Raw genomic sequence first — 13,997 nt, 5'->3', positions numbered from 1 at the left:
CACAAATATACATAATAATACAATACAAATACCATTATTCAACTTTGTATTCTGTGTAGGGGCGTCTTCCAGATAAGTAAAACACAAAAGGAATTTGAACTTTACAAATATTTTATTGCACTTGGAAATACACTTGTTGTGCCGCTAAGAGAATAGTAGAACATATATTTGAAAAAGCAAAAGCACTAAAAGTGGGCAGGGTGACCATTTATTTCGAAAATTGAAAGATCAGAAGATTTGGTGATATTGTGTTGTGTGAGCATGCGCCTAGCATGAGCATGAATTAGGCATTTGATTTCGATTTATAATCAGTGCGAGCGAGAGAGCGCAATGGGGCGCACAACTGATAACAGAACTGCGCCAGCAGCAGGTAGCTCTCTAAGACAGTCCAAAGCGATCGACGACAACACCAGCAAACAACAACAACAACAGCAACAACAACAGCAACAGCAACAGTAACAGCGACAGCAACGACAGCGATCGACGATTTCTATAGCATCCGATCCTGTTCTGCTTTCAGTTTACGCTTTGGCTTCGCTGCGTGCGGTTGTCTGCGTTTGACGTGCTCTCAACAACACAAATAATATACGAAAAGAAAACCCATTAAACGAAAAGCGATTGAATATTACAAGTGTCGCGCTCCCTCTTAATAAAATAAAACACAATATTTTAAATTAAATTATGTAAGTTTAATAATATATTTGACCGAGTGCGTGAATAACTTCCACCCAAATAAGAAAATATATTAAGACTAATGAAAACACGTGTGTGCGAGCTTTTTAAAAAATGTACATTTTCCCACATTTTACCGGCTATTTTGTGTTTTTGTATGAAGTATTCTCTCAGTTTCCCTTCAGTTTTCTCTCTCAACATTTTAGTGGGTCAGTGCACTGTTCGCTGGGTTCATTGTCACCTTGACGTTCCGTCAGTTGTCTCTTTCATGATTCTCTAAAATTTCGCCTTTCTTGCTTTGATCGCGATTCTTACATTTACCACCAAAAAAAAAAAAAACTCAGCTCTTTTCTTTATACCACTTTCGAAAGCAGCAGAAAGAACTACGTCAACAACACAACAAAAATATAATAAAATTCTTCAGTTCTGCGACAAGCTATACTCTTTTTCCATTTTTCGACAGTTTCGTTGGTTGTCCCCGAAAGGCGAATAAGAACAAGAAGAAAAGAAAAGAAAAAAAAAACACACACACGCATGGCAAATATTTTTAGAACAGCTCTCATTATCGGTTTTTGTTTTCATACGCAGCTTCTTAAAGTGGTTCCCATGTAATATTTCGTGAGATTAATGTTCCAAGTACGTTGTGTTCTTGGATTAATATCAATTTAAATCAAGAACTATTCTCAACACTTTACGAATCGTACGAGCACAGCACATGTCTAGACTTATACGCTTCTTATCAAAAAGCCGGTTTCCTCCTCCATGCTCAGTTTCTGAGTTTCTCGCCACAGCTAATAAAACTACACAAACTACTGTCTAGAGAGGCAAACATACGATTTCTCATACCCACATACATATACAATATATATGTATTTGTACGTTTGTATGTAGGAGGTATTAATACAAACTTATATACATTTCTATATTATGAGCTCGATCAAATATTATGTAGATCTATGCATGTTGCTTATAGCTCAACCTATGTGGAAAGTTATTTCGATTGTTTCTCTTCGCTCTGACATAAGCAGTCAGAGATTCTATAATACTCATTATATAAGTACATATTGTCGCATCGAACTTAATTATGATCACAGCAGCTGTTATATCGTCATCAAGCCGAAGCAAATCGAATTCTCTGCTTATCAATAGCAAAGTCATGATTGTTATTACAAGCGTTCAAAATTTGTTATTTATGACAACATTTTACTGTTCATTTATTTTCAAAATTGATAGTTTGCTTTCCGCCGCAATTTCTTGACAATTCTAGCCAATTTTAGAAATATTTCAAAACGAGTTTCCTCAACTAAAAATAACACAAACGGCTGTCGTTCATTATTTGTGATTTATTCTACCACAAAGCCTTCTAGCAATCTCATAATGATGTCGAACTTAATTGCTTTGCAAAATTTGTAAACTCATTGTATGCTTTCGAAAAATTTGATTTGATTACTTCTACTATATTTACTTTCCATATTCAATAATGAATTCATTTAACAGCTTTCGTTAAAACAAAATCACAACACAATTAAAATACATTTACGTCGTTTTCATTGAAGAAGCGTGTGCATTAGTTGACTGTCAATCAGTCAATTTGTGTCGTAGTACTCGTAAATTGCATAGCCCGAGGCCTTCTCCATCAATCAATCAGATCTAATCATAGGCGGAACTTTGGCTACTAAGTAACGTTACCGGGCAACTGGAAATTTTTCCAACTAAACATGAAAAATCAGCTGGTCTCAGACTTGTCAATAAACTTTGGACTTTTCATTCGTTCATTTTCATTGTGAGCTAAAAAATCGGTTTGCTTGTTTATTTTGGGTATTTGTGCTTATCACACGAAACATACGAAATGGTTTGCCCGCTTCTTTTATTGATTAATAAAAAATTATGAACAGGTGTAAATAGTACATACATATGTATGTACATATGTGTATTTATATATGTTCACACTAGATATCGAGATAGCCGTCGCAGCCCTTTGTACCCGAAAAGGAAAGAAAAAAGAACTTAGCTCGTATGTTGACTATCGTAAGCCAAGACTTCGGTAGTCTGGCATTATCAAATATAAGTTCTAGATAAGATCAAAGGTGCTCTATGATTTCACAACTAATGACATGTCAAAGCTTACGGGAAACACGAATTTCCCACCTTGATAACTGCAATGATATAATATTTAACCAAACTTACTTTTGTACTTCTTTTAACTTTTGAATTTCTAGAATTAAAATTTCTCAGTAGTTGTAAAATTCAATTAAAATTTCCCACCATAATAACTACTATGATATAATAATTAACCAAACTATATTTTATACTTATTTTAGCCTCTCCATTTCTACAATTATTTAAATTTGCCAGCAGTAGTAAATTAATTTTGTTGGCAATTATGTCAGAAATCTTGTTCTCTGCTGCTATTAAAACGCAATAAAAGCAAACAAAAATATGTTAATTGGCTAATTATTGAATTGAAAATATGATTGCCCAAATTATTCTGGTCTTTTAATTCAATGTATAATTTCAATCGAATTATTTTCATATTAGTGACAATAAATATAAAAATAATTTTTATGTAATATTCTAAAGTAAAGTTCTAAAGTTAGATACTTCATTGAAATAATATTTTTGCAAATATTAAATTGTAAATTCCACAAAAGGAATTATTTACTTTACACTTGGAATAGATAATTATTTTTATTGATGGCACTTTAAGCTATTGATCTTATTTAATTACAAATTCACTTAAGAATGATTTACCACTTTTGCTGCAATTTCCTGTATTTTTATTTATAAGTTGACTTGGTTTTACACCGTTGCGATTATTTATAGCAAAGTAGTGGAGTATGGTGGCTACCTTAAAAGCGGTTCAGCACTTGAAGCCATAGTGTGTCATAAATTTTGATATAGTATGTATGTATAATTATTTACAGCCACACTGTGCCGCCTCTAATCAGGTGTTAAGTCATAATTTAAACATAACGATAAGAAGCTGCAAGGTGCCGAGTATAAAACGTGTGACGATAACCTTGACACTGCACCCCTTTCCTACCTCTATCGTTGTACTTTAGTCACAGGTCGTATGATTACGTTAGAAAGTCACATTCTAAATTCAGTTAATCCAAAGACTGCAATTCGCTGAACTAATCGTTTTCCTAACTCAATTTCAGTTTACACAGCAGACTGAGAAATGGCCGCAAATCCAAACGAAGCGCTTCTAAATCGCCCAGGCCCCAATCGCCTGAGGCCCGCAGAAAACTATAGGACCACCAATCCCGAGGAGGCCGTCAAGATCCGCATGTCCAAGGAGGGTCTTGGTGCCGAGGAACCCATCTCCATACCCGGTCTGCTCAAGCGCAGCGCCAACAATTATCCCGACTATCCGGCTCTGCGTACCAAGAATGGAAAAAACGGAGGCTACACCACAGTCACCTACAAGTAAGTGTCCGACTCTCGGCTAACTCAATCAGCGCCTCGTTTAACCAATCAACCTCAATCGACCGACAGGCAATACGAGCAAAAGGTTCATCAGACGGCCAAGGCATTCATCAAACTTGGCCTGCAGGAGCATCACTCGGTGGGTGTGTTGGCGTTCAACTGCGCCGAATGGTTCTACTCAGCCATGGGTGCGATTCATGCACGTGGCATCATTGCCGGCATCTACACGACCAATTCCGCTGAGGCTGTGCTGCATGTTCTCGCGGATTCGCGGGCACAAATTGTCGTTGTGGATGACTCGAAGCAGATGGACAAAATTCAATCGATTCGCGACAAATTGCCACTGCTTAAGGCGGCCATTCAAATCCAGGAGCCGTATCCAGCATACTTGAAAAGGAGGATGGCTACTACAGGGTGAGTTCACATCCATTTTATACCCGATACAATTTGGCTGCCGACAGAAAATGTATGTGACTGAAGAAGGTATCTTCGACCTCTTAAAGTATATACATTTTTTATCAGCGTCGACAACTGAAACGAAATAGTCAGGTCCATATGGACACCAACAGATAAACATTCAATATCTGTTAACATCACTTGATATTGCTGGATACAGATCCTAAAAATTTAATTGCAATCAGTTAAACTTGGAAGTTATTCAATAAATAATTTTATGCGGCTGTAGCTGCCGCATCTTCACAGCTGTGGTTATCAATCTCGAATATTTTGTTATATATTTTTATATCAATATACCAAGTAAAGCTTTTGATATATAATATTTGAATAGTTTTCGGTATATTCATTTTGTATATTTTATCAATACTACCTCAATATTTTAATAAAAATTGGTATATTAGTATACTAATTTACCATACAAAATGTTTGATATATTTTAGTATTTTTTCAATTTTTAATTTTGCATATTTTATCAAAAGTACTGTACTATTTTGATTTATTTAAAAAAGGGAATATTTCGTATTTATTTAGTATACCAATATACCAAATAAACCTTTTGGTATATTGTAGTATTCATAGTTATATTAATTTGGTGTACTTTGACTATTTTACTTTTGTTGAAAATGCATACCGGGTATCCCCAGTCGGTCATACTCGACTCTACACTTTTACTTGTTTCTCTTACATCTTAACTGATTAATTGCTTCGTTCTGTGACAGTGGTCGGAGATTGAGGCCATGAACGTCAGCGATGTGGAGGACGAGTACAAGCGGCGCCTGGAGAGCGTTGCCATCAACGAGTGCTGCTCGCTGGTCTACACCTCGGGCACCGTGGGCATGCCCAAGGGTGTGATGCTCTCACACGATAACATTGCCTTCAATACGCGTGTCATTGCCAAGGGTTTGGAGAAGGTGGTGATGGGATCGGAGGCAATGGTCAGCTATCTGCCGCTGTCCCATGTGGCTGCCCAAACTGTCGATGTCTATACGGTTGCCTCGATGGCCGGTTGCATTTGGTTTGCCGATAAGGATGCGCTGAAGGGCACGTTGGTCAAGTCACTGCAGGATGCGCATCCGACGCGTTTCATGGGCGTGCCGCGTGTCTTTGAGAAGTTCCAGGAGCGCATGGTTGCCGTTGCCAGCTCCAGTGGCAGCTTTAGCAAAATGATTGCCGGCTGGGCCAAGGGCATCACATTGAAGCACTACATGGAGAATCAAGGGTAAGTGCGAGAGGAGTGAGTTCCATATCTCAGCTTTCTCTTTGCTTTCTTGCATTACTGCATTCACCAAAGGACGACACGGCACACAAAGAACAAAAAATACTTCAACTTTAACTTTTGTGTGCGCATAAATTATGCAAAAAGGATGCACAGTTAAAGTGGCTGCAACGGCTTAAACCATTCACCCATCCACCCACCTCCCACCTCCCACTTCTGGCTGCCTGGCTGGCTGGCTGAAAGCAATCCTGCGAGGCACTGCCGCGTTTCGTACGCTAAATTATGCAAGCGAAGCGGCCAAAGGCAGCCAGCGGCGTGCTCTGGTTTAAGCCAAAATCACAGGCAACAACATTACTCATACGTCAGGTTGTACACGTTACGGCTACCAACAGCATGCTGGATGCTGGATGCTGGATCCTTGATGCTACAAGCTCATGCATGCGGGCACGTCCTGCGCATGAGACAGTCCTCTGCTCTCCCACAACTTCTGCAATTTCGTGGCAGTCATTTGCCAGAGTGTTGTAGAGCTATTGCCGCAACTTCAAGTTTGCCAGTGATTAGTGCACTTTCGGCTTTGCCTTAAAGCGCGGCCAGTCTAGACTATTCAACTCGATTAGCTATCTCCAGCCAAATGTGAAGTGCTTTGTATGTTAAACATCTCTGATTAAGCATAGGAACTAGAATATCATACATACACAACACTTTTGTATTAACCACTTATTTATATACTCTCTGACGTAGTTCTTTTTATAATTTTGCACTCTAACAATAAATTTCACTTATTCTTAGATATTTACCATAGATACTTTCCCTCTAGTTTCTGACTTAATGCTTAAATTCTTTTGCATCAATTTATATTATTAAATAACTAAATAGAATCTCTATTTACACAACTTCATAATAATAACATATCTAGTGGAATACATATGTGACATAAAATTTGTATTATTTATTATTTTGATTACTTTTTGTGGAAAAACTTTATACTACAATAATAATATAATATTTCCATTTTGCCATGTTTATCAAATAGACAACAACTCACAACTATGTCTCCCGCTTTGGGGACATCAATTGCATATTAATTAGGACTTTCAACTTATGCTTATTCACATACTTGTATACTTAATTCATACCCAATCCCATCTCTGACACGAAGCCTTCCCGGCGAGCACATGGTCAACTTGGCTGTCAAGTGCATTATCCTTGGCCAATGCAATTATCAAGTTTGCCAGCTAAAACTAATCAACAATTCCAATTAAACTTTTGCTAACCAACTTTCCTTCATTTGCAGCAAGAGCAGCGGAGGTTTCCGCTACAAGATTGCCAAGTCCCTGGTCATGTCCAAGGTGAAGGCAGCCCTGGGCTTTGATCGTGTGGTCAGCCTGGTGAGCGCTGCCGCTCCCATGTCCCCAGAGACCAAGAAGTACTTCCTCAGCCTGGATCTGAAGATATTGGATGCCTTTGGCATGTCCGAGACTGGCGGTTGTCACACACTTTGCCAGCCCGACTGCACGCTCTTGAACACCATTGGCAAATCGATGCCCGGCTGTGAGTCCAAGATTATCAATCCCGATGAGAATGGACATGGTGAGCTGTGCATTCGTGGCCGTCACGTCTTCATGGGCTATGTGTCCAACAAGGAGAAGACCGAAGAATCGCTGGACGATGATTGTTGGTTGCACTCTGGTGATTTGGGCTACATCGATGACAAGGGCTACGTGTGTCTGACGGGTCGCTCCAAGGAGCTCATCATCACAGCCGGTGGCGAGAATATTCCGCCTGTGCACATCGAGAACATTATCAAAAAGGAGCTCGATGGCATTTCCAATGCTTTCCTGGTTGGTGAACAGCGCAAATATCTGACGGTTCTGGTTTCCATCAAGGTAAGTCTTAAATTGTTGGTTTATCAATTCAATAGATTTTAATGGCATTTTATTTTCCAGACGGAGGTCGACAAAGACACTGGTGCACCGTTGGATGAGTTGACACACGAGTCGACGGTTTGGATGAAATCTCTGGGAGTTGAGCACAAGACACTCTCGGAGATATTGAATGCTGGTCCCTGTCCCAAGGTGTTCAAGTCCATCGAGGATGGCATCAAGCGTGCCAACAAACAGTCCATCTCGAATGCCCAGAAAGTGCAGAAGTTCGCCATTCTGCCCCATGACTTCTCTATTGTCACCGGGGAATTGGGTCCCACTCTGAAGGTGAAGCGCAATGTGGTTAACAAAATGTATGCCGAGATGATCGACAAGCTTTATGCATAATGCATCGATGAAAGGCGTAGCTGATGAAGAAACCAAAAGAAAACCAAAATTATCCAGATACCAGAGCAAAGGGAACTTGAGCTTTAAAATGAAATGAATTTAACGGACTTTCAAGCCATTGAGTGCCAGCTAAAAACTACTACTACTACAATACTTAATATACACCTATTCTACCATATATATATAGCATATAGAGCGGAGAAAGGAGAGGGTTATTCACTCAATTTGTATGAGTGATGATGATTAACTTTGTTAACTTTGATAATGATGATGATGATGATGATTACAATGATGCTGTTGATGATGAAGTTTATGATTATTATTTCTAATGCGTCCTGATAGCTTGCCTGCAGCTTTTCCCATTCAACAAAAAACTATATTCGAGTAGACATTTTTAGATCATAAGTTATACATTTTATGTTAATTTGTTTTATTTACTGAAACGCAAGGAGAAGTTTTATTATTTACATAATTCTATAATCCAATTGTTTTGAATTATTACAAATAAAATTGCATATAGATTTATAATGTGTTGCGCATTTTATTACACTTATTAATTCCAGTTTAGTAGACATTTCTTAACTGATCTTGATCTACATCAAAAGTCGAAAAATTTAGTTGCATATTTAATTATATATTCTAAACAGTTTGTACCTCGATACAAAAGGGTTTAATCACTAAGATCTTTTACAATTTTGTTTGTTGTTATTTTTAAATAAGTGATCAAAACATTTATCTAGATATCATTTATATAGACATCGAAAAATTTTGAAACATATGATTCTTTTTGTTTCCTTTTCTTTCTTCGTTCATTTCGAGTTACAGATAATTTAAAAAAATATCGAAAGATTTATACTGAAATTTTTGCAACCACGTAAAGCTAAAATTTTGCGCACTGCAATTTCTAAAATTATTTTCAACTTTCACGAAGCTTAAAAACATTACTAAGTGAATGATTATTTTGTTGAATGTGATTTTACTGAACATATTAATCTAATGGTTTCATTTTTATAAACGAAAGTTTTATTAATGCTCAATTGCTTAGATACCTCCTCTCAATCGAAATCAAGTCACTTTCTTTGAAGACCTGTGTCTTATCTCTTTATTAAACCTATAAATATGAATAAGCTCGATTGATGCTTTTAAGTAGGAACATCAGCGAACCCCTGCAGTTCAACTAATGCTACTCCAAAGGCTGCTCGGTGTCACTTTCAGCTTCTGCTTCAGCTGGAAGGCCCTTCTCCAGACGCTCGGCCACTCGCTGCATTAGCTCCTCCATGCTCATCTCGATCTTGACGCAGGCATGTCGATGGATGTCGTAGCGCTGCTCGAGACCACATTGGATGCGCTCACAGCTGAGGCTGAGGCTGAACCAGCTGCTGACATCCTTGAAGCCGGGACGACACTCGCACTCGTTGTGGGCAATACAATGACTGTGCTCCGGGCAGCCGCCATGGCAGATGGGACGGCAAATGAGTTGATGCTGTTGGTTGGGATGATGCGAGTGCTCGTAGCCTCGCATGCAGCGACATTTGTTGGGCTCCAGGCAATAGCTGTGCGGCGGACATGGCTCCTGGCAAATGGGTTCGCAGAAGCCAAAGATAATAGTGCGATAGCCTGGACAACAGATTTGCACAGTGTCCCAACGCACACGCTCCTCATACACAATATACAGCTGCTCTCCTGCATGGGGATTGCTAGAGTTACCGATGATCTTAGTTTTCGTCACTGGCACTTGGTACTTGACGCTGATGTTCTTCTGGCAATGACCATTGGTAATGGTCATGGTCTGTGTCTCTCCCAGCATCAGCAGCAGCGCCAGGCCAATCATCATTAGTCCCAGCATACTTGACTTGACTATTCACCACTCAGACACTGTCCACTAGAAGCTGTGACCAAATGCTGATAAAAAAGTGAAAGCACAATTCTTTTGTCTCAACTCTCCTCGGGGTCAGACGATAATTCCCTGTTTTGCACTCCCTTATCTCTCTTTCACTCCCGTCACAACATTGGAAATCTTCGCAGACTCTGCGACTGAAGCGTAGACTCGGTCTCAAACTAAATCAGAGACTGCCAATGATTTTCAGAATGGAACTTCAGCTTCAACTGCGGTTGCAACTGCGTCCAAGTCTGACTGCATCGAACATGTTTGATAAGAACTCCAGTCAATGAATAAACTGTTCACAGCACAAGAACATACTATGAATCATACTTCAATGCTTTCGAATTTTTAATATAAAAGCAATAGCAAATGTTAATGTTGTGTATGAAATCGATTGTATATATGTATAAATCTATTTAACCTAACAAATTAGACAGCCAATCCAATGACCCACTTTTTAAAAGGTATGACCTAAAAAACCATTTTTAACAACAGCTCTCATACTTGTATATACAATTTATATTTACGTAAGAGGAAGTTGTCATTCGATTTCATATTAATCATCTTAAAAGCTAAAAAAAAATAAAACTAAGAATTAATGATGAAATGCATATGCGGAATGGATGTATTTTGGAGTAATTTCAGTTTGAAAATGAACAAGATCCCTAGGAATTTCTTACAAGGCTTAAATAAAGTATACATTTTCAAAATGCTGTTAATGAAATAAATATTTTTTATATTCCTCTTCACATTAGACAATCGACTATTTAAGAGATTATTTTGTATAATAGAGGAGAACAAAGAGAAATAAAATGATACATGTAAGAATCGAGTGTTTGATACCCTCTACCCATACCAAAGGACAAATTTGGTATATCGACTGAAGTATTAATTCAAAAGAGTAAAAAATTGATTAGATTATAAGTCAGAGCAAATAAGACCCGTATGCGCTTTTGCCATGCAAACGTATTCCTGAAATAATATCTATAGTTTTTCTCTGATCGCAAGCAAATTATTAGGAATTATAGATACAATAATAACTATTGTATGTTTACAAAAATCATTAGCTTCAACATTAGGCTTGCTAATTTATTTTGAAAGCAAATTTTATCTGCATGTCAACATTACAAGTGTTGTTAAAAACTTTATCTCTTATAGTCTCAGATATCCAATATTTCACACGGAGAGACAGACAGACAGACGGATATAGGAGATGCCTCCTTCTCCATTTGACATACACTCCTTGCAGGCATACCTCAATAATACACTTCTACCCTGAGGGTTACGGGTATAAAAATATTAAAATAAATTCTCGGTACCTACATATGTATGTATTTTGACTAAAATAAAAAACCTTTTTAGAACACACAAATATACATAATAATACAAAACAAATACCATTATTCAACTTTGTATTCTGGGTAGGGGGGTGTCTTCCAGATAAGTAAAAACACAAAAGGAATTTGAACTTTACAAATATTTTATTGCACTTGGAAATAGACTTGTTGTGCCGTTGAGAGAATAGTAGAACATATATTTGAAAAAGCAAAAGCACTAAAAGTGGGCAGGGTGACCAACATGAGGAGAAACTAGATCGGGGCTGTCCATATATTATGTAATCACGTTTTCTGCGATTTTGACCCCTCCCTCCCTGGTAATCAAAAGTAATCATCCCACCAGCAAATTTGTTCTTTTAATCTGTATTTTCAAAAGGAGATTCCATCCAATCTTTAATATTATTTATTATTGGAAGTTGGCTTGTCAAAATCTCTTTATCTCCGCAAGTATCATCTTCGTTTTCGTCGTCTACATAGTCCTCGTTAAGTCAATTTTTGAATAAATACTTTTAACAACAACATTTTTATAAAATGATTACCTAATCATTATCCAAGACCCTCCCTCCCCATGTAATCAAACATAATTATTTCCTTGACCTGAGTGATTACGTAATATATGGACAGCCCCATCAGTGTGACTGCGCGTAAGGTCACACGCACAGTATACTAACTTTGTCACTATCGATATCAATCGATCGCGACCACACTGTCAGCTGTTTTGAGTGCTCACACCTGCCATCATCTGGCATCAACACCATTATTCAACTTTGTATTCAATATATCTTACATAACACTTAGAGGGATATATATACATATATGTATTTATATAGCGGTTATAAAAATATAGAAATATTCCATCGACCCCTATTGTTTTTATACGCGCTACCCAAAGTTAGAAGGGTATTATAACTTTGTGGGTAGCAGGGTAGCAGATATCTCACAGTCGAGCACACTTCACTGTAGCTTTCTTACTTGTTTGATAAATAGAGACCCTTACATATTTTCCATTATATTTTCATGAATCACACAGATGTTGTGTGTACATTTTTGCAAAAATATATTTCTATTACAATTTTCGGTTTCGATAACAATATTTGTATGTACTGAATAGTTTTATCAATTTGCATTAGTTAAACTCTAGCAATAACTAATCTAAAATGTGGAATGTACTATATATATATTTTCTCTTAAACTTTTTTAACCTTATGGATATCGTGAGTAATATGTTTCATTTATCAAGGTTGCATGAATCAAATATATTTAAGTGGGAAACCGCAGCTATATTCACCATCATAATTTTATAAATAAAAATTCCTGCGGTATTCGGAGAGCTAATAAAAAGCTCCCTGCGACCCACAAGAATCTTAGTTTTATTACAGACTCCGAGCAAGACGATTGTTAAAAGAATTGTAATATAAATTTCAAAATGCGAGAACTAATAATTCTGATACTTGGATTAATCGTGTGCATTCAATTATGCAATGGAGAAGAGAATATTACGGTAAGATACATTATTTTTATATTAGCATTATTAATACAGCATAATTACTTACATAATTGCATAAGCACTCGGATGTTTTATTGAATAAACCCGTACCAGTATGTAAGCCCGCTTGTGATCTGCATGCCAACTGCACCACCAAAGGATGTGTCTGCCACACTGGCTATGAGATGGTGCATAACAAATGCACTGCAAAGTGTTCTAAAAGTTGTGGACCATATGGCATCTGCATAAGTCCTGAAATATGTGGCTGTTATACAGGCTATCGTCCGAATAAAAAGACTCATAAGTGTGAAGCCCATTGTAATCCACCATGCGGAGCAAATGCATTCTGCTCCGAACCTGATATTTGCACTTGTAATCGGGGATATCTCGATAAGCATGGCGTTTGCGAACCAGTTTGCACCAAAAAATGCAAAGATAAAAGTCACTGTATAGCACCCGATACATGTTCTTGTCCTCTGGGATTCGAGTGGGACCAGAGCCATGAAAAATGCATTCCAAAGTGTACACCCAAATGTGGATTGAACAGCTACTGCCAGAAGCCGAATAAATGCAAGTGCCGATTAGGATATAGGCCCAACGATGGGATGAGCCTCAGTTGTTACTTTTCCTATCCTTGGTGGGTTTACTTGATGGTTGCCGTTCTCGCTCTTACTCTTGTCGGCAGTATTTCTGTCCTAATCTACTGCTGCATAGCTCGCTCTGGCAATGTCAATTACTATCCCAATTCAGGCTTCTCGGACACCACTCAAATTATTCAATAAATTGTAAATAAATTAATTAAATTACAAATTATAAATAAACATTAAATAAATATTCCATATTATGAATTGTTGATGACTAACCGAGTATTATTTGTTACTTTATGCATTATTCATTATTGAGTCATGAACCCTAAATACTTTGTGGTGACAGAAATTATTCTAAGAGCATATTTGCAACGATGAATATTGTTTGCAAATTAATTGATATAAACAATAAATCAGTTCAATTTCATAGGCAAAAATAATATAGTTTCTTAATTATAGACACATTTATTTAAATTCATGCTTTGAATACAAAATAAATCATATTGAACAACAAAGAACAGCTGAAGAGAATAGAAAATAAATTACACAAAAACATTTTCTAATAGGGAAAATATAAAACCCATTTACAACCTTTTGATGGGCAATAACATACGTGTTAATTTAATTTTCAAACAAGTAAGAAAGTTACAGTCGAGTGTGCT

At 37.3% G+C, this 13,997-nt stretch overlaps 4 protein-coding genes across 4 annotated transcripts in view; 3 read left to right on the top strand and 1 right to left on the bottom strand.

Annotated features, from left to right (window-relative positions):
* Positions 1 to 13,997, top strand: part of LOC133835126 (cell death abnormality protein 1) — a 138,893-nt gene that overhangs the window by 69,467 nt on the left and 55,429 nt on the right. The window lies entirely within an intron of this gene.
* On the top strand, positions 518 to 8,571 carry LOC133835117 (very long-chain-fatty-acid--CoA ligase bubblegum-like). Its single transcript, XM_062265006.1, is given in 7 exon segments — positions 518 to 683; positions 3,834 to 4,101; positions 4,171 to 4,490; positions 4,493 to 4,515; positions 5,277 to 5,776; positions 7,068 to 7,659; positions 7,720 to 8,571. Coding segments are annotated over 6 exon segments (2,007 nt in total). The 5' UTR covers positions 518 to 683; positions 3,834 to 3,853; the 3' UTR covers positions 8,044 to 8,571.
* Positions 9,029 to 10,119, bottom strand: LOC133843590 (protein kinase C-binding protein NELL1-like). The gene is made up of 2 exons (XM_062277214.1): positions 9,208 to 10,119; positions 9,029 to 9,154 (listed from the first exon to the last, which is right to left on the bottom strand). The coding sequence occupies exon 1, from the start codon at positions 9,887 to 9,889 to the stop codon at positions 9,227 to 9,229; it is 663 nt and encodes a 220-aa protein (XP_062133198.1). The 5' UTR covers positions 9,890 to 10,119; the 3' UTR covers positions 9,029 to 9,154; positions 9,208 to 9,226.
* Positions 12,636 to 13,604, top strand: LOC133848999 (von Willebrand factor D and EGF domain-containing protein-like). Its single transcript, XM_062284803.1, has 2 exons — positions 12,636 to 12,763; positions 12,829 to 13,604. Exons 1-2 carry the CDS (start codon positions 12,689 to 12,691, stop codon positions 13,528 to 13,530), a joined length of 777 nt encoding a protein of 258 aa, XP_062140787.1. The 5' UTR covers positions 12,636 to 12,688; the 3' UTR covers positions 13,531 to 13,604.

Source organism: Drosophila sulfurigaster, chromosome 2L, assembly GCF_023558435.1.
Source record: "Drosophila sulfurigaster albostrigata strain 15112-1811.04 chromosome 2L, ASM2355843v2, whole genome shotgun sequence".
In the NCBI taxonomy this organism is placed as follows: domain Eukaryota; kingdom Metazoa; phylum Arthropoda; class Insecta; order Diptera; family Drosophilidae; genus Drosophila; species Drosophila sulfurigaster.
The sequence above is the reverse complement of the archived record's forward strand: the minus strand, read 5'-3'. Positions and strand labels throughout refer to the sequence as shown.

Excerpts from the sequence above, each read along its gene's own strand:
- LOC133848999 (XM_062284803.1), top strand. The coding sequence starts at position 12,689 with ATGCGAGAACTAATAATTCTGATACTTGGATTAATCGTGTGCATTCAA. Across the intron at positions 12,764-12,828 it reads ATGGAGAAGAGAATATTACG|CACTCGGATGTTTTATTGAA; the intron begins GTAAGATACATT and ends TAATTGCATAAG.
- LOC133843590 (XM_062277214.1), bottom strand. The coding sequence starts at position 9,889 with ATGCTGGGACTAATGATGATTGGCCTGGCGCTGCTGCTGATGCTGGGA.